Raw genomic sequence first — 20,880 nt, 5'->3', positions numbered from 1 at the left:
GATTCCTCTTGTGGCTTGGGAGTTTGGCAAAGCTCCCAGAACCCTTTGCAGGCGATGGCAACACAGCAGCACAAAGCAGCTCTGAAGATGCCGCTATCTGTGCCGCACACCTGCTGCAAAGGTGACAGGTCTCTTCCAGATAACAACAGTTGACCCCTAACCTTTCATGATGCCATCAGTCAGTTGACTCTCCAAAGAGCCCGGCATCATCTGTCTGGGGCGGAATGAAAAAAGAGAAAGGGGTGTTGATGTGACCGACCGCAACGGGGGGCTGAGTAATACCACAGAGAGGCATTGAGACTCGGCCTTTTGTGCTGCTCTGCTGCACTCCGAGAATATGTGCTGCTTCCCCTAAACACCACCCTTTGACCAACAGACTCAGTCATGCTTTGTGTTTTCCAGCAGTCACAAAATTGAAACGGTAGCCAACTCTTATGGTTGGTGGAGTTCTATGGAGCATAAAAAATCATTAACACATTTACTTTATTGCTGAAATGATAACTCAATTAATTGATCAGTTTGAGCGACAGACAATCACCAGCAATTTGTATTATTATTAAACCAATATAAACACATATATACATATACACATACTCTGCTGCTTTAAATAAACATGTGTGTCCGATATGGTGTTGGGGTTTTTTTGTTTTGAAGGGGACATACAGTATAATGCTCTTTTTCAGGTTCATACTTGTATTTTGTGTTTCTACTAGAACATGTTTACATGCTTCAATGTTCAAAAAACACTTTATTTGTCTCATATTGCCCATGGCTGATGCACCTGTATTCACTGTCTGTCTGATACACTCTGTAATAGCATCTGTCTCTTTAAGCCCCTCTACCGAAAAAAAACGCCCAGTCTGCTCTGATTGTGCGTTTCTGAACAAGATTACATGTTAGTGTATGAAATGTAAACTCTGCAATAACGTACCTGGAGCAGGTGACGTCGGCTGAGCCGAGAGTAGAAAAAAACTGTTAAAAGCAGAGTGTTCAGAATCGTCTGAAATCTGAGGTTTTTTGCTTACAGGGATTACTCTTACATACATTTACCTCATTATTTGAAGATTTGGCCAGATTTAATATGAACATCCGATATGGTAACATATATGACAAAGAAAAAGCATAAAAGATCCCCTTTAATGTAAAACTAATGGAAACAAGACTTGTCCTGCATCACTGAAACGCCATTCTCAGTATATGTGCACTGGAAGTTTCACGTTTTCCCATTAACACTTAAGTTGCTTGTACATATAGGTCTTAAACTCAGATATAAGGTAAGTACAGAGGGACTTTCTCCCTCCAGCACAAATGTGGAGTGAAACTAAAGTTGAATTAATGCGTTTCATTTGAGAGCAATAACCAAACCATTAAAATTCATGACAGCATCTTAATTTCTTCCGGCAGCATGATGAAATGTACAAGGACGAGATGAAAAGATCTTTGACATAACAGGTGATGTCTATCAGGCAATCAAAACCAAAGTTAGGATAACAAAAAAAAAAAAATGTAGAAGGAGAAACCCGTTTTGTTTTTGTTACAAAAAGTTTACCATAGATCATTATCAACGTCCTCGGAAGAGTTGTGGGCAAAGATGGAGAGACAGATGCAGACATTCTAGCCCAAATTGGGAAGGCTACAAGAGCTTTTGTTACACTAAGGCCCATCTGGAATATGCCAAAACATCCAACTGCTGCTCTGCAGTTCAGAAACATGGAGAACAACAAAATCCTCCACCAACAAAGTCCAGACATTTGTCAACAAGTGCATAATCACCTTCTAGAAGATAACACTGGCCAAACACCACCAGGGGGGGGCTGTGAGTATTACTGGCCGCCGGTAAACAAGTGATCCCGGTTCCCAAACTGTGTACAGTTTGAATATGGGCAGTTTTACAAAAATTGATGGCCAACTGCACATTTTCTCTGATATGTTGTCGGACATGGAAGCTCCAGTCTTAGGTGACAGCCAGCTTGCGGTGGCCGGGATCACTTGCTTACTGGCGGCCAGTAATACTCACACCCCCCTGTCAGCTGGAAGTGGTTTCAGACCCTCCCACCAGCCGTCGGGCCACGCCTCCTCATTTAAACTGACACCTGTCACTTCTAAATGAAAAGCTTAATGTTAAATCTAAATCTAAAAGGTGAATCTTAAAATGTCAATGTCAAATGAAAAACATAAAATTCAAAAGATAAAATGTCAAATTGAAAATTATAAAGGGGAAAGGCTAAAATAAAATAATTTCTTTTTTTCTATTTCAGATTTTAATTTAAGTATTTCCATTTAAGCTTTTACATTTCACATTTAATTAGGGCATGATTTTTCCTAGTAGCGTAGTAAAATAATACTATTTTTAATTAAAATAATACTATTTTTAATTTGATCTTGCTTCGTTTTCTCTTTGGACTTTCAATTTGAATTATGAATAAATATTCCCTCCATATTAGTGACTACCTTGACTATAGGCCAGTAAGCAGTGGGGATTTATATTTGCTAATATGTTGGATTCATGTTAAGACTTTTTAATTTTTGAAAAATCTTTCAAAAAAATAACAAGAATTTGGAGGCCCCCCTGCATTGACTCTGAGGACCTCCTAAGGGTCCCGGACCCTCTGTTGAAGATCACTGACTTAGAGCGTTAAAATGTTATTTCAATAAACATTCAATGTGGCTCATTTGGTTGTCAATTTCCCCAATATTGCTAATGGTTGATAAAAAATCTTATTGGTTAACAAGGCATGGAGGGCAGAAAAAAAATGTTCTGCTTCTAAAGCGCGGCGTGACAAAAATGTTATCATGCAAAGCTTCTCAAATGTGTTTTGCTTTATACTTGGAATGGAAATCATCTACACCACCAAAAGCCTCCACATGGCTTTCTGATATTACGATGTTTCTAAAAATAGAAAAAAAAAATCAAATACTTTCTTAGAGGATCAACCAGAAAATTCTACAAAAATTGGGACCCTTTACTTTTTTTTTCTCTTCTATTTTTTTCTTGATTGGGATGGTTAATAGAAAGGTGTCTTGTTATAAATTGACAATGTAATGCTGCACTGTATATTGTACCTTCTTTAAAACAATAAAAAATACTTTAAAAATACTTGTTTTATTATTAAATATATTTTGGATTGTTGGTTGGACAAAAACAAGCAATGCGAAGACTTCACCTGTGATGGACATTTTCCCCTGTTTAACATTTGATTGACTAAATGATGTACATACATATTATTTTTTTTTTTAGATGGGATAATAAGCCGATTAATATAGAGCTATAGCTAACGATTGATTATGTAGCTTTAGTAAAAAAAACAAAATCAATGCAAAAGTCTGATTGCTTCTCGCTCATTGATTAAATGTTTGACCAGTTAATAAAAATGGTTTGCAGCATGTTTGAACTTTCTGTCTGTGACTGCAGCCCAGTAACAGAGCTGTCTGGCTGACTTGATCCAAACGCTCAGATCCCATCCATTAGCATCCTGGACGAGATTCTTCTGATCTGCAAACAGCCTCAAGTAAACTCATTTTAGTGGGCTCCTCTCCCTCCTCTCACCGCCTGCCCTGCAGGGATCAATACCAATATGAAAAACCTGGATTCCATTCTGAGTAGACCACACCGGCGCCTTTCTCTGAATACAAATCACATCACATCACATACCCACACTATAACAGCCTGCAATACAATCCCAGGAGGGAAGGCAGCATCTACAAAGCACTCCATTTAGGGTCGAAATCAGAGGCAGTTGCCTTTCAGTGCCATTCAGATGATCAGCAGGAGGGGGAAACTGCAAGGAAAGCTGGGGTGAAGACTTGGTAAACATTTATAACGCAATTATCTCATATTTTCAATCCATTTTCCTTGCATCGCCATGTGAGAGGTGCTGAGTGACTTTTTAGGCATAGGAATACAAGTATTAAAACAAGAGCCGCAACAACAGCTCAAAGCTTAATCACTGAAATTATTATATTGCAGAATTACACCCATGTACATTCAACGTTCTGAATTCAAAATGTTTTCATAATACAGGACAATGCTGAGTAACATGCTGTAGCTAATTGTAATCTGATGTCTGGTTAGACTGATAAATAGAAGCTCAATATTCGTTCACACAAACTTTAACACGAGTTGTCATAGTGAATGTGCCGAGTATGCCTGGTGGCAAACCTAAATATTGAATTGTGTAAACTGATTTTTATCCAAAAAAAAAGCTTGTTAGAGCTGTTAAGGAGATTAGGGCGAACCACTCCATTAAAATACAATATTTGTTTAACTGTCACTGCTCTCAGCTAAATAGAAAGACACTGAAAATCACATTCTCCATAAAATCCTCTCATGAAAACCACAGCAATCAATACCAGACTACTGGGGGGGGGGGGGGTGCCTCTGACCTTTAGAGATGCTTTTTCTTCTACTTGTTACCAGCGCTACAAACTCGTACAAAGTTCTTTTGAAAAAAGCCATTGATTAACAAAAGGGGTGGAAGGGGGGAATCGAAGTGTCCCCATGATGTTTTGTTGCTAACAGTAGCCTTCGCAGGCCTCGAGGCAGATACAGCGTCCCGTTGACAAACTGGTGATTGTTATCGCCTATCAGAGTGCAGCGTCAGCCGCTGAGGCTTTGTTTGGAATCTCAAGTTAGATTCTGTATAACGCCACGCACCATGACAGGTTTTTACAATCCTTCTGCACAATACACAGCTGGCAGGGGAGAGGATGAGAGACTCAGAGAGGGAGAAGGGACGAGGAGACAGTCGAGCTGGTTCACATGAGTTTATACTTCAACAGTGAAGAGCCTCTTGAAAGAAAAATAAAACTATGTATTTGAAATTTGATAAAAGGCATTTTTTTTTAAATAAAAAGAGTCCAACATTGAACTCTCAAGAATGCATTTGACGAGGGGTTCCAGTTGTTGCATTACGCCTTCCAAAATCAATCAAGGTCTGAGTGTTTAGCTTGCACTGACGAGCAGGGCTGCAAGGACAATACTTTAATAAATCACATATTAAAGTCATACTATTTTGATATCTTAGATTTTAGAGAGCAGTGTTTGGGTACCACTGTAAGGATCAAAGTAAGACTGATATGTTCATATCACAGCCTTTCACAGAGTACTGTCCCTCTGGCTCAACCTTAATAATCGAGATGAGGAGTCAGTCTGAAAACGTGTGCCATCTTCAGTGCTCCTGCAACCCAAAGGGTGCAAACATCTCTCAACCCACATGACCACTCATCCAGAACACAGCCATCTCTTCAGCTGGTGCCGAGTCACCTCTCAGAGCAATCACCCGCTGATGCCACCCGCCACAACAGAGCAGACGTCTGGAGAATTTAGAGACAATTGGAGTTGACTGGGGCATAACCTCATTTATACAAAGCCACCCAAGAGTTAGACATGTCAGTCTGATGAAAAAGGCTTACTCTGCTTTCTAACAAGTCTGTGGGCCTGGTTCAACACACAGGCATCAGCCTGGATAGAGAAGAGTCAGTCACATTAAATTCTTTTGACAGGTCATCATCTTGCAATCTTGATTTTGCCATCAATTCAGAACCTCAGAAAATTTAACAAAATGTCACGTTTTCTACCAAATGAGAGCATCCTTCAAGGATTTAGACTTAAGCAATGGTTTAACAAGCCTGAGAGAACTACGGCATACTCAGCTAACAGTCGATATCCTCACACCACCTCATCAGCGATTACAAGCAATGATTTACGCCCTGCAACGTGGCCACCACCTACTGGACTTTTTACTTTCAAATCAATAACGCTCCATGTGCTGCTTTGACTCCTGACTCTTCATTACAGGCCGAGTCATAAACTTGTGCATCTGAAAGGGCTTAATTTATTCCTGTAGAGACGAGTGAAGCATCTGAAATAATCCCAGACGTGTTAACAGCCCTCGATGCTAGATTTATTATGCCTTATGAGATGTACATGACGTCGACTTTTATCGGCTTTGAACGTGGTCTCATTTAATTGTCTCTGCAGATTACTCAAAAATATGCATAGATAATGTGCACTTAACATCATTTGAACATTGGGAATATTCATTACTGAGTGCAGGATTTTAGCTGGATTAATCTGTGTCTCACAGCACACCAATCAGCATATAACATGCATGTTTCTGATTCTTGAAATGAACATTTAGCTGACCTACTTCAGCAGCATATCTTGGAACATGTATAACATTGGCAAGATCAAGAACATTACCACATGCATGCACTGGATCCTCTTGACGGAGACATTTGTAAAACTGGGAATCTCAATACACACCACCTCTCTCTCTCTTACTTGTTAAAAATGTCACTTATGGTGCAAGATAATATTATAATGTGTTATTAAATTTGGCGTACCTTTGCTGAAGGAAGCCAATGAAGGGGGCAACTCCTGTCCCCGGTCCGACCATTATAAAGGGCGCCGACAGGTCAGAGGGAGGCCGGAAGGAGGAGTTGGGTCTCAAACTCACATGGATCTAGGGTCAGAGGCCATTAGCAAGCATTTAAAATAATGAGAGTAATTACAGCAAATCTGAAAAGCCACTAAGGGCCTACCAATCTATTAATTGATCTACTTAATATTCTAAGACATACTAATAGGAAAACTCATGAGCTCCAACTGGAATCCATAGAGTCTGTGGTAGAGCGGATTTACTTTCTTTAATTTAAATACATGTATTAATTAACCACACACACACACACACACACACACACACACACACACACACGGCCCAAAGCTTGTTCGTTTCTTAGTGGCTCACACATCAAAATTGAGTTTCCAGAGCAGCCTAAAACATGCAATAAAAAACAGGTTCAATTCATAATGCCTCAAGTGCTGCAGTTTCAAGGAGACACTGCACAATTTTCTGATATTATGCTCCACACTTGCCTTCCATTTTACTCAACAACTTCTTGAACTATAATATTAGAAGGAGAATGGGCAGTCCAGCTCTCCTGGCATTTTTACTGAAACAAAACTTGAGACAAAGACAAAGAAGGGACGGCAAAGTAAGCTGTAGCAGGATTTCAACCTAGCCAGGAGGGGTACATGTATTCAATTTCTTCCCGTGTGTGTGTGTGTGTGTGTGTGTGTGTGTGTGTGTGTGTGTGTGTGTGTGTTGCAACTATTACAGCACCTGAACACTTGTACTGGCAAATAAGAGCAATAAGACTTTCAGCCAGGGCCAAGAAATATATCAGCCATGACCAAGCGTTCACATTATTTGCACAATCTACACTGTGTTCCAAATTATTATGCAAATGCTATTTTACACAGATTTTCCTAAATAGTCGATGCAAATGACAGTCAGTATAATTCACCAACCGTTAGGGTATAAGTTGAATTTCATTTCATCTTAAATTTCATATTAAGATGTGTTTGACTGAAATAGATTTCAGTAAATATGACCTCCTAATGCTGCAAATTCAGCAAATGACCATTTTCAGTTCTTTACAACCTATAAAATGTTTTGAAACTCTGTTGTGCAGAATAATGTGGAACAGTCTATTTTGAGTTTTTTATTTTGAAAAAAATACTGTTTTCATTGGTTGGTTTGTTCACTGAAATTTGACTTATGCCCGGTAACGGTTGGTGACTTGAAAATTATACTGACTGTCATTTGCATCGACTATTTAGGAAAATTAGTGTAAAATAGCATTTGCATAATAATTTGGAACACAGTGTAGTTTCAGCTCCCCATTTTCCAATGTACTCATTACCTTTGGCAGAGCCGGGCTGCTGGATTCAGACTTCTCAGGAAAAACCAGGACAGGATTGATGAGGTCAAACAGCCAACCGGTACACAAGCCTCGCCTCCCCGCAGGCCGCCCAGGGCTTGCTGGGAACTCTACCATGTTGAAGACAAAATGCAACTTTCCTGGGTACCTAAGACAGGAGCTATAGAGATGGGACCGCAGAGAGTTGAGACGGAGGAAGACGGAGATAGAGGAAAACAACAGTGTGTGTGCAAGGCATACAGACAGTGACAAGCAGGGAGATACACCGAGATTAAGTGAAAAATAGAGTGAAATACAAAGAGAAACAGAGGGGGAACAGAAGGTACAGAAAGCCATAAGCATTACGAGGGAGGATAAACTCTCAAGAATAGACAACAATACTCCTAAATAGAATCACACAAACCACCTTTATAAAAATCTAGTTAAACAACAGCTGGTCAAAGTAACAAGGGTACATAGCCTTTTGATGTGATGACAATTACATGACATTGAAATGTGCTAAATCATGATTTACACCAGTGCTTTCCAACATTTCTTGTCTCCTGTACCCCCACAGCCCTGTCAGATGAGCTCAAGTACCCCTTCATCAATACCAACTGTTGTGTTCTAAATATGTTATTTTTAATGGATTTTAAACTGGATGTTATTAAACACTATTAATGATACAAAAGTAGATATTGTTACAATATCTTTATAATATTTTCATACAATACAACTGTCAATGTTCAGGTGGGTTTGGTCAAGCTCGAACTTGGACGTTTTAACTGTTTATCCATGACTTTTAGCAGACTATTTCAACTGTTTATTCATTACTTTTAGCCAACTATTTCTCTGTTCTGATTATTGTTTTCATGGACTCTTAATAACAAGTGTTACAACCATTGACTGTATAAGATAGGTTATAACTGACTACTGGTTGGAGGGAGGTATCGTGCAGTCGGCGTATTGTAGCTGGTAGCTTATTCTACATGGCTTACACTTAATATCAATATCACACCAATTTGTAATCCTATTTGTGTGATTATTTTCTTCCTTGACATAAACACAGATACATTTTTTCAAATTAGTTGAGCTACTCCACAATCTTTCCACATAATCCCTGGCAACAATAGTCACAACCCCCAAGGATAGAAGTACCCCTGTTTGGGAATAACTGATCTGGCGTCTGCTTCATTTTAGACACAAAATAGTGCTAGAGAGTGAGAAAAAATAACTTCCTGACTATCTTGCTTCAATAAAACTGCCTCTCCCTCCTCTCCATTCCAGTATTCACTGCTGGCTGAAGAACTCTCACCCTCTCTCATCCTTCACTCTCCAGTTCCTGTGGGCCACTAGAGACCTCTATTGACCACGGCATCAATAACGCAGGCCTCTAATGTCTCTGCATCATCTGATAAACTACAGCCACAGTCTCTCCTGTCTGTTCCTCGTCTCTCTCCACAAACATACACACACATAAGCAGCTAAGTGACGGACTAATGAGAGATGTTTGGGCATTGAGTTAGATGTTCCACATGAGCTTTTAGGCAAACCTAATGGGTAATATCTTAACAGGAAGAGCAAATCAATGACTGGCTAAGTGAGGCAAAAGAGCGAACGCTTGCGCCTTTTTAAACTAAGCACAACTAGCTAAAGTCTACACAATATTTATAGTCCATTTATATCATATGTGCATTGGTTTCTCTCACCCATCACTGGTTATTGCTTATAAGGGAATTACTTCTAAACAAAAGCACACATAACATGGGCTACAATGTTCAGGGAATCCTAACAAACGTTAGAGACATACACACACAAATAATAATAATAATAATAATAATAATAATTATCACTATAAGGGCTATATATCATGAATTCAGACAATAGTTTCTAAATGGCTCGAAAAGAATATGAAAATGCATGGAGCTTCCCTTTGGTGTTATAATAAACCCTATCAAATGCCACATGATTTGAAAACTCAGTCCATCACTGTGAAGGAGTTGACAACATAGCAGATCTCCAGTGTAGCTGCCAATAGTGTGAGATCAAAATATATGTCTTGTCTAGTAGCACCTAATAACCGAAGTTGAGGTTTTAGCAATATAGAACTTGATACATGGAGGGATAAAATATCAACAGCTTTCCAAAATATAGTTAGAGGGTTATATATATATATATATAAATATTGTCTTCTTACAACACCAACATAAAAATGACATTTCACCGCATTTCATCACATTAATCAAACCAAATCTTTTCTGAGGTATAATACATTCTATGCAGTATCTTAAAAAGAACTAACTTAAGGCTTAAAATACACTACAATTTTAAATTTCAACGGTCCGCTTTTTTTATTTGGCAATCATCCTGCCATTTCAGCCCAACATTGTCTGGATTTTCTGATGCATTATTGATCCCATTATTAAGAAAACAATCAAGTGTGGAAGAAGGCAGCTGTGTCAGACTCCTGAGTAGAATTAATCAGGGGTATTTAAAAATAACCCAAAAACAATTGAGAAGAGGGGAGTCCCTTTTTATGTTGCAGTTGTGTAAATCATAAGAGATCCATCTTCAAATAAATCTGATGAATCAATGGTGCCCTTATTGTGCCATAATTTAAATATCATCAGCATTATAAAAAGATTAAAAAAAAAAAAAAGGAGAGACGTTGTCAATTCACAGCTTGTTGCGACTATTTCCATATCTGAACACTGTTTAGAATCACTGGAAAAGTGGTCAGTTTCATGGATTCTTTAACACCAGTAGAAATTAGGAAACCACCACCATCATGTGTGGTGAGAACAAGACAGACATACATACCTCATGGATACTTGTTATTCCAAATTAAGGATGCTATAGGAGCACATTCGTGCACAGTTTCATGCAGGACAAAATGTAACATCCATTCTTATTTTTCTGTCACCTTACCTGGCTGCTGAATAAGGCCTGGGCTGCAGTTTCGGCAAATGCTCTGAAAGGCAAGCACAACTGTCAATCATCGTTCTGTACCGCTAAGATTTTGTTACACAGACACCCATGACAGAAAGCAGACAAAATAAATGAAAGTCATCTCAGTCCATTGAGACATCCTACCTACCAATTTATCCACAGTAACCCCCAACCCAAGCTACAGTCTTGTTTCTAGGACACTTCTATATTTATGAAATTACAAACTCAGGGTTATGGAATCCCAAGTGTCCAGATGTGGAGCCAGTAGGAAACAGATTGCTTATGCAGACCTTATTTCATTGCCAGCCATGAAGGTGCCCTCTTTTGGGTAATATGTAGTGTGCATTACAACCGTGAGAATATGTCAGAGAAATCAGGAAAACTTATAAGAGTTAGAGATGACTTTTCACCCCGTAGCACCAAGATTTGACATTCGCTGTGCTATGACCACCACCAACTACTAGATATGGGCAAAAAAAGAGTGATTGAGAGTTGTGTGATGTGCTTGCTATGTAGTCTCTTACACTTCATTTGCATCAAAGTGATAGAAGAACCTGGAAAAGTAAAGCTGCACCATATGTACCAGCTGAGGCCTTACAATAACACATTTTTCTGCCAAATTGCTTGGAAAGACAAACAGCTGGACTAAATCTGCTCTCTCCTCTCTTTCTGAATCTCTCTGACACCTAAACAGCTCAGGGTGTTTTCAAGACAGCCCCACATTTGACGTCCATTTCATCTCTGAGTTTTTGTTTTTTTTTAAATGGTGATGCATGAAACAGTTAGTTTGAAGTTTGAAAGGTTTTGAAGAAAAACATTGGCCTTGCCTGAACAGCAGCCTTCTACTACACATTCATCGAGATTCCTCCAGATTCTAAAAGAAAAAAACAAGCTCAAGGGCCAACACTTCATTTTTAGAGAGCATGGTGGGCTATTGACACTAAACCAAACCTCCATTCCTGTAAGCTGATACAGTATGAATATGGTACAGTTGTTTATAATTTATCCAAATAACAAAGACCTTTGGGCGCCCAGTAGAGTTATGTTGTTGAAACTAGTACTGTATCTCAGTCTGGAAGAAGAAAAGCAGATCTGTTCACTGTGTGACATCTCAATAGTCATGTTTCCATCTAATCGTCAAGCGAATTTTAAGCAAACTTTTAAAATGTCGCAAAAAAGAAAATGCAAATTAGAAGCGTTTCCATCAACTGGTTTAGAGCGAATAAACTAGACTACACAAAGCGTAGTTCCGTCACAAGTTGACGTAACGCATGGTTGTAGATTGCAAACCAGCTTGCTAAATTTAGAGTTTAGAAGCTAAGTTCTTTGGCTAAATGGAGAGAGGTAGCATTGTACAAGTTGGCCACCTGTGCAGAATACAGGGTTGAAGCAGAGACATTTGGTGTCAGCGAGACGACCGTTCACCGCTGTGCATACGCGGTGTGCAGGGCCATACGATTCAAGCTGTTGAACCGATTCGTCAATTTACCCGACGTGTTTGAGGCACAGGCTATAGCGCACCGCAGCTCCACTACGCACCTTGTGCCACAAGTGTACGGCGCACTGGATGGGACCCATTTCCCGATCCTTCCCCCATCCGATGGATATCGGGATTATATGTCACAATTTATTTGGCAAAGCTGTTTCCAGCTCCCATTTTGTGCATTAACTCCTTCTCGAAAAAGGCAAAAACCACCTCAAGCGAGAGTAAAAACTTTTTTTAAATTTTTTCCGTTTCCATCAACATTGTCTAATGCGATACTTCAAAATGCACATAAAAATACGTTGTTGGAAACATGACTAATTATAAATAATAAAAAAATAATAGTTTTTTTAAAGAAGGAATTTCATGTACAAAATGTTTAAGTTAGCCAGATACTTGGGGAAAGCCTGTCAGATGAATAAAAAGCCCTTTATCAGGATACTCTTTAGGATTGTAGAATTATTTTTCTTTTTGCTATTCTGCGTACAACTTGTTAGAAATTTTCACAAAAACATGGTATTCGCAAAAAAAGTATATATATATATATAATATATAATGTTCTAACGGATTCTTTTGTATACGTATGACGTGAACATGTCTTGTTATATTTTTTATGTTTGTTATACGTACAGCAGAGTCTTATAACCCCATATGTGATGGGCCAAATGTTCGGCATGATGCGGAAATAAAAATGTGTGAAGACCTTTATTCTGAAAAGGATGTCAAATGTTTAGACTTACTGAGCCAAGACTTCAGGCTGGCCTTGCTTTGTTATAATCGATATGCTTGTACTGTAGATGCAACTCACAGTAACTGTTTAAATAATTAGGACTAAGCTGGAAAAAAAAAAAATTCTCAAAGAAAAAAAACAAACAAACCTGAAACTAAACCCCTGAAGGACAAAATCTGTTTGGACAAATCATCACATACTACAACATATCCTGCCATCTTTTTCCATCAGCACCAAAAGGAAACACACACCTCTCCATCAGACTGTGTATCATGTACGTTCACACAATCCTCTGGAGCTACGCGGGGCTCCGGTTCCTGCCTTTCTATCACAGAGTGACAGCACGTCCGAAACAAAGGACAACCAATCCATCATCTCACATCACTGCACCATAATGATACTGCTGGTAGGTAAAAAGGATATATCACTTAAAACCTCTGGTTGCAACGCTGCTTTTTTTGTTGCAGTAAGTGGCTTGCGGATACATCTTTAAAAAATATGTATTTAAAAAGGTCTCTGTTCCAAAATAAATACAGTCCACTATGTTTTCAGAAATGATCATTTTCAAGGGTATCATCGATCACACTGCACAACAATATAATCTATTCCATCTCAAAAGTCTCTCTGTGCTGCAATTTATATGCAGAGGTACCATTTTAGTGGGAAAAAAAATAAGATAGCAATGTGGTTGAACATAAGTTATTCTTCTTGGGATATATGGATAGTTTCTTTGGCTGCAGTTAGATTAAGGGAAGTTGTTAGCAATAAAGCATTAAGAAGAATTCTCCGTGGGAAGATTTTTTAATAGGCGACAAATGCCGACATCAAGTTACTTCTGAGAAAAGGATCTGCAAGATCATAGTTTTTCAAAACCATTTAAAAGGTTTTCTCTGGCATTTCATTATACCTTAAATGAATAAAGTGGAAATTTATGTGACATGCATGTGCAGTGTGTTTTCTGTGACCAGGAAAATGCATTTAAAATATCAAGCTTTTTTGGAGAGAGGGGGAGCACCAGCCTTTTGGGATACAGACACATTCGCTTTACTTTCTTCCACAGCTCACAATAAAAAAAAGAAAAAAAACTCATCCTTGTACAATTTTCTTTAGCCCTGCGGTAAAGTAAATTGAAAAAGAGGCTCATGGACAGCATTCAGCTCCCGGGGTCAATGACCCCAAAGTTTTTATCTGACACGCTATGTGAAACAACGGACCATATAACAAGAACGCTGACTCTGAGAAGCAGGTATCTTTCTCAATTTATATCCAGCATTTACTTTTATACCCAGGCTGCACTTGGGCAAAGACATCTGGGCTTAGATGCATCTCTTCTCATTATTTATAGTTAGTGTGTAACAGCATAAACTCTGATCGGCAAACACGTGCCCTTCGGTCGGGGGTAATGAACAAAGAACAGTGCAAAAAAATGCAGCCTTGTGCTTTACATGCGACACACTGAGTCAGAGTTGACCGTTAACCTATGATCCAAACTGACCTTGCGCGTTTGTGTCCTTGCAAAGCTCAGTGGATCACCAGTAAACGGCCCCCTGTCCCCCAAATAACAGCTGTTGCCCTGAAGGCCCTCCAACGCCACATTTTTCACGAGGGCACGATTCCCAATTTCTGCATCAGTTCACCACTGAAAAAGGTGCTGTGGTTGGCAAGTAGGCCTAAAATAACTGACATTGGGGAAGGCCAAGAGCTGTGACACAGCTGTTTTAGAGGACAACTCAACTTGTATGTAAAGCTGTAGCCAACTAATTTCACTGTCTGGTAAGTTTCAGTCAAAGCGTATTAGATCTATACTGAATGACTGGCCAAAATAATAGTTCTCTACCAACAGTTGGCTCAAAGGAGGGATGGTATAGATGGCAGACAGCAGCAAAAAGGTATTAATATTAATAGCGGGGGGTCGTCATGAGTAAACTGAGAAAATATATCTTGACTTGCAGCTATAATATTGCCATTATAGTCACACAAAAACCATATTGGAGCTACGTGGACTTAAAAATGTGACAAGGAAATGAGTGTCGATCCTTTAGGGAGCCCTCGGATGTACACTGTCTGACCATTCAGTGTAAGTAAATGCTCTCACAAAAATCAGCCTTGAGACTGGACTCGTAAATCTTGCTTTCCTGGGGCTACAGTGACCCCTACTGGATGGAACTTATCCAGACAGACCACACCTGCGTAGCTGAAAACAACACTTGACACACAACAGACTTGACATAACCTGAGGTATTTTCACAAGTGAAATAAATAGATCTGAACGAAATTAATTCCACTGACATCTTGTACAGTGGAAGTCTAAATAGATTTGCAGTCTAAATCCCAATCACTGAAAGTTTCCCATTTGCTTCAGGCAACATGAAAGCCTGCATTTAATTAAAATGTGCATGTATTATAATAATACATTTGTAAATAAAAACTGAAAAACAAATATGCCAGAACATTGTCTGTTTTCTCATTAGTCACTGGATAAATGTTACGCATGAAATGTACCTATTTGTACTTCAGAGTGGTTCTCATGTTTTGTAGTATGTACTGTCGTATGTATGTAAAATGTAATCTACCAAGGATGCTTTTTACCCACAATAACCCTGATTATTATGGACCCGGAGATGTTCGGACCTTATGACGGAGATAGACAACAGTATGGACTCTGACCTATGAGGAGGCTGAGAGGAGGCGAGCAGGATGGGAAGGCTGTGAGAAGCTCCATGACGCTAAGGCTCGGATCTCTCACATACAGGTTGTAGTCTGCGGCACCTTGTTTACTGCAGAGCTCCTGCAGTCTCCTCCTCTGCACACCATCCCCTGTATGCTCCACCAGCGCTCGGAGAAATGCCTGACAAGAGAGACAGAAATCAGGATGTGAAGTCACTTGAAGCTGCTCTGCACCTCCATCAGCAGCAATAGTCATGATTTTTCAGTTTTTCTGACGTAGGTTTCTATTCACACAAAAGGGTATTTAATACATTTTCTAACAGTGCAGTAGGACAGATTCAATGCCACATTGCACACAGGCCATAGAAAAAGAGAAGTCTTTGTTAGTTTTCTACATGAAAACTGTAGAGGTGGACCTTGACACCAGCCCCAGTTGTGGAATACAGCCATTTTATTTTTCATGATGCACGTTCTACACCCATAAAATCGTCATTTCGTTTTTAAATGCTTGTAAAGCTACTGAGAAATTAGCAGATTCAAAGAGCATTCTTTTAATCCTAAAACAAATTCATCAAAAGCAATTAATGCAATCAATTACTAGGTTAAATTTGCAGAAGACAAGCCGCTGTTTAACTGGTATTTCATCAGTTATTGTTAATCCTTTTGTAGGCTGAGATGCAAATTACAGGATTAAAAAGGATCAAAAAAAGAAATGAGACTCCTGAACAACTTTTGGGAGTGATGTTGCTTTATTCTGCAGCCATTCATCACTCTGACACAGTAATCACAACTTCTGAATAATTGTCATGCCTAAGTGTTCTGTATAATTTCAGTGATTTATTATAGTTTATGAGTACATGAATGGAGAGATTAGTGCTGGAATAATTAGTATCCCCATCTTCCAATCCATCCTGTATAGACATCTTTGACTAGTGTGAAAACATTGTCTGTATCTGATACAATCTTTAAAGAGCTTCAGTGATAACATTAAAAATTGTCTCAGCAGAAATGGCAAGCCAGGACATGCCACGTATATCTTTCTGTATTTGATGGCGTTATGAATATTATTAGGAATTGTACTTACTAACAGGCTGAGGTGATTATCTTTCACTATCCTAAAAATCATAAAACGTACAGGTGCTGTAACTTCTTGGATTACACAGACAGGTGGTGTAAAATAAAACTCTTACAGCCTTGTACGTCTGTGTAGACAACAGTTTGACCTAAAACTATCAATTTTTTAGTGCTGCAATTTTATAACACGGAGGAGAAAATGAGTTTGTGCACATGTCTTATATATAGCAGGGGACTGAACTGATGGTGGCTGTTACATGTAGTGACTGTATCTTTCTGACACATTATCCATTTAATTTGGACAGTTGAAAGTTTCTTTAATAAAACAATCAGTGCAGAAATCAGTGTCTCTTAATTCACCATATGGACCAAGTATACCAAATATCTTTTTGCATAGCATATCTTAAAAACAGAATATTTTGTGTTTAAAAAAAAAAAAAGTGTTAGTATGCAGTGTGCCATCATTATATAGGCGATATTGTGTTTCAAGCGCTGTGTCATTTTGTGCTTTAAACAATGCTCAATACCAAGCAATACTTCAAATATTGTATTTATTAAAGAAGCAATTACATTGTTGCCATTTCCTTTTGTCATTCAGTGTGCTCAGTGTTTACAAAGAGCAGTAAACAACTGGTGCAGCTCATGCCAGAGGGAAATAAATGGTTTTCATTTTGGTTACACTATAATGTTTTTAATAAATAATGAATTTAACTACGCAGTAACAACATTTTGAGGGTGTACCTTGAGAGATGGAAATTAGACAAGAAGTGCAGGATGGTAGACAAGTTAGCTACTGTCACTACAGTACGAACGAATGCAAAAGTCAATACAAGTGAAACTCATGCAGGCCACATCCCCAGCCAAAAGCTCAAGACTGTGGCTATTTGACATTTCCACACACCAGCTGTGTTACTCTCTGCCACAGAGGACCAGGAAAGTCTAATAGTTGTTTAAGCCTCAGGCCTACACTTTGCAAAAATCAACCTTGCTTAAACTTTTCAAACCAATCTATGGACCCATGCAAATCTTTTGGGTCTAGACCCTGTCCTGACATAGACTATTTGAGCACCCTGCCTGTTCAGTAAGTAAATCTAAAATAAATTGAAACACCTGTGTCAAAATATAATGTCACTTCTTCATGAAATATAATATACTTTTCTCCCAGCTTTGACAACAAATAAACAACTAAAAAGCAGCATGCTCTAGCTGGAGAAAACATGACACAAATGTCTTCACTCTTATTATTACGCTGATATATTATGTCTTGTTTTAGTGCATCACATGAGAAACTAGCTTGGCCAATGCAATTCACAAGACATAGAACAATGTCAGGACATGAAGTACCTTCTTAGGAACACTTCTGATCTCCAGACACCATGTGAGCAGGTACAGCAGAGAAATGTTGTGGGAAATGTAGGATGGCACCTGGGCACCTATAACCAGGCAGGAAAGAACATTTGGGAATTATCATAGGTATGAATGTCACATCATCATTGAATTATTTTGTTGTCAGTGCTGTGTAATCTTTGGTAATTCCAATGTTCTTTCCAAGAGTACATGTTGATATCATTTCACAAGCACACTTTACCTTTTTTCTTAGTGTCTTTACGTAGAGAAATGTGTACTTGGTGGTTCCTCTGGTCATGAAGGCCCAATCTGTGGAGCATGTCCTCAACCTCAGCGGTCCTGTTTGGGCATAACACATCATACGAATCCCCTGGATGATAGGTCATCATCGGGTGAGTCTAAGAATGAAAAAGATGAATCTTAAGTCCAAACTGCAATTACATCTAAATTCATACTGCACATTTAGAAAATGTTCCAAAGCTTACAGATATGTCCAGTTCTAAGAGAAGGGCCATCTTGACTGAATCTCCTCTGGTCAGCTTAACTGCCCTAGAGATGGGAACCTCATGGAGAGCCTCTTTGTTTAACGGCCCTATAATCTGAAAGAAAACATTTATGAGATAAAAAGGGTGAAATAGGGCACAAATACTGGCTTTATCAGCAGCATCATTCCTCACCTGTTCCACAGTATCCACCTCCTGAAGAGAAACATCGAGGTAGGGAGAAGGCAGAGCTGGAACATTAAGAGAGGACTGCGACAGCGGCGGCAGGGAGTGTGTCAGTGAGGCTGCCAATGCAACATGGGGAACTCCAGCATCGCCGGTCTGTGTCTCCGGTGCGGATGTAGAAACACTGGCAGTACCACGAGACTGGGGTGCCAACCCAGGGCTCCCTGCAGGAAAAGCTGGCCTGAGATCAGAAACGGCAGTCGGTGTAGCAGAAGCCGAAGATGAAGCAGCAGTTGCAAATTTGGAGACGGTTTCTACAGATTCTGTGATCGACTCGCAGTTCTGGCGGTCAGTTATGCTCAAGAGGTTTAGTTGGACATCTGGTATAGTTGAATCAGGAGTTTCCTTTGGTGAATCATCCGCTTCTCCTTTCAAGTAACCAGTCCTATCAGAATCCATGTTTGATAAGGCTCCTTTGATTGCGTTCCACAGCCCTTCAAGCCAGGGGTCGACAACCACCTCCAGCCTGGAGAGAACAGTCCACAAAAATGTATACATGAGTGTAAGAAAAACAAGAGAACGAGAGTGGGTAGTTTAAAGGCCAAATGCTGAAAGTTGGATGTCAATACTACAGAACTTACCCTACACCATCATCTGCATATCCTGTCGCATAAAATTGTTTGGCTCCAAGTTCCTGTAGACGACGCTCAATTGTCTTCCCACAGTTGCAGAAATTTGCATAATTTGTGTCTCCTAAAGCTGGAGCAGACAGAGGAAAACAAATGAAGATGTCTCAAGCCAACAACTACTCAGAAAGTAAACACTGCGCAGTGCTCTGCATTGTAATGATTTACACAAATATGTTTTGCAAAATTATCTACCAGACCTTCATCAAAGAATTTACCTAAAAGTGCATAGCGAAGGTGTTTATAGTGGTCAGTGGAGAGGGTTTTCTTCTTGATGCGCTTTACAAATTGAAGGGCATTGTCTGGTGGTTCCCCATCTCCAGTAGTAGACACAATGAAGACCACTGGGGCATTCTCTTTCTCCAAATTGTACTGGAACCAGTTATATGATTATTCAGTGAGTGGGGTTTCCACTAATCAATGTGAAAATTCATTACATTAATATCCACAAATGCATCAAGCAACAGACATCACATTTACTAAGATATTATTGATGTGTTATTGTGTGTCAGCAGCCATGCAGTGGAAGAGGGACTTTAACAGCTCCGTTTCATGTAAAGCGCTTGTAATAGCTACCTTCTCATTTTGGCTCAAGCAGCTGAGCTCAGCGACCAGTCCATGCTCCTCTGCCACCTCAGCTATTCCTTCTGCTAGGGACTCGGCTTGGCCCTTCTGAGACCCGTAAAGAACCACAAACCGAGGCTTCACTTCACATGGCATGCTAGAGAATCCAGAAAAACAATTTGTAGATTGAAAAACATTTGAGAGGCACAGAAATAAATGTGCAAGACAAACCAAGGTTGATTAAGTCAACGCAACCACTGTTGGGGTGATTAGGATTTAATATTTAATTGTCGAGCTGTATTTTCACGGATATTTCATTTTACCTACACTGCACATTTTGACAGGTAACAGACAGGCTGCCACATAACAGCCTTCGCAACGCTGTGAAACGCAACAGCCCTGAACACCACCATAAAGTACCCGGACGTTGCGTCAGTTTTTAATGTAGCACCAAAGAATTTCAATCCGTAGACGGGCTTTGGTAGCACTACAAAAGTGCACGTGGATTCGGGCATTTCATTTATCTTGTCTCATATCTAATACTAAATCAAACGCAACATTTTAGACAAATGTTAGCAGCTAAAAACTGCCAACTAATAACTAACCCTAACCCAACATTCGATCCTTATTTTCGAGCTAAACGTATCCGTTATAAAAAAAAAAAGTACAGATACTTAAATCTTGTTAGAACCGGGTATACAGGCTGTGTGAAGTTCTCGGAAGATATATTTTCTACCTTTTAAAACCAGCTGTTGAGATCAACTCAGTCCTCATGGAATTTTTAGTGTATCTGGTATTCACGCGAGATTAGGACACAGACTGTCCTGCGGTTTGAACGTGATTGGAAGAAACCAAATTACAAAATAAGATCTTTTCCGTTTTAACCTTTAACTATTCTGTATGAAGAGCAGACATTGTTTTTCACAATCATTTTAAAACAGTCAAGTTGATTGTGTGTTGTCATTCTGAGTAAAGGCGTGTTTAAATGTGTAATAGGACACACTGAAA

General features: G+C 39.3%; 1 protein-coding gene across 3 annotated transcripts in view; it reads right to left on the bottom strand.

The window, feature by feature from the left end:
• The window catches only part of mtrr (5-methyltetrahydrofolate-homocysteine methyltransferase reductase), a 32,112-nt gene that overhangs the window by 10,233 nt on the left and 999 nt on the right, over positions 1 to 20,880 (bottom strand). Inside the window, exons 1-12 of one of the 3 annotated variants that reach the window (XM_078280871.1) lie at positions 20,609 to 20,809; positions 19,885 to 20,029; positions 19,527 to 19,680; positions 19,264 to 19,381; positions 18,632 to 19,148; positions 18,440 to 18,553; positions 18,196 to 18,352; positions 17,952 to 18,040; positions 15,534 to 15,714; positions 10,633 to 10,675; positions 7,708 to 7,885; positions 6,346 to 6,464 (exon numbers count right to left, since the gene is read on the bottom strand). In XM_078280871.1, coding sequence (XP_078136997.1) covers positions 6,346 to 6,464; positions 7,708 to 7,885; positions 10,633 to 10,675; positions 15,534 to 15,714; positions 17,952 to 18,040; positions 18,196 to 18,352; positions 18,440 to 18,553; positions 18,632 to 19,148; positions 19,264 to 19,381; positions 19,527 to 19,680; positions 19,885 to 20,029; positions 20,609 to 20,646 — 1,853 coding nt within the window. In that variant the 5' untranslated portion in view covers positions 20,647 to 20,809. Of the gene's footprint in view, positions 1 to 6,345; positions 6,465 to 7,707; positions 7,886 to 10,632; positions 10,676 to 15,533; positions 15,715 to 17,951; positions 18,041 to 18,195; positions 18,353 to 18,439; positions 18,554 to 18,631; positions 19,149 to 19,263; positions 19,382 to 19,526; positions 19,681 to 19,884; positions 20,030 to 20,199; positions 20,293 to 20,608; positions 20,810 to 20,880 lie in introns of those variants that run through there. The other 2 variants (XM_078280870.1, XM_078280872.1) reach the window with 2 other exon arrangements.

This window comes from Sander vitreus, chromosome 22 (assembly GCF_031162955.1).
Source record: "Sander vitreus isolate 19-12246 chromosome 22, sanVit1, whole genome shotgun sequence".
Lineage (NCBI taxonomy): Eukaryota > Metazoa > Chordata > Actinopteri > Perciformes > Percidae > Sander > Sander vitreus.
The sequence above is the reverse complement of the archived record's forward strand: the minus strand, read 5'-3'. Positions and strand labels throughout refer to the sequence as shown.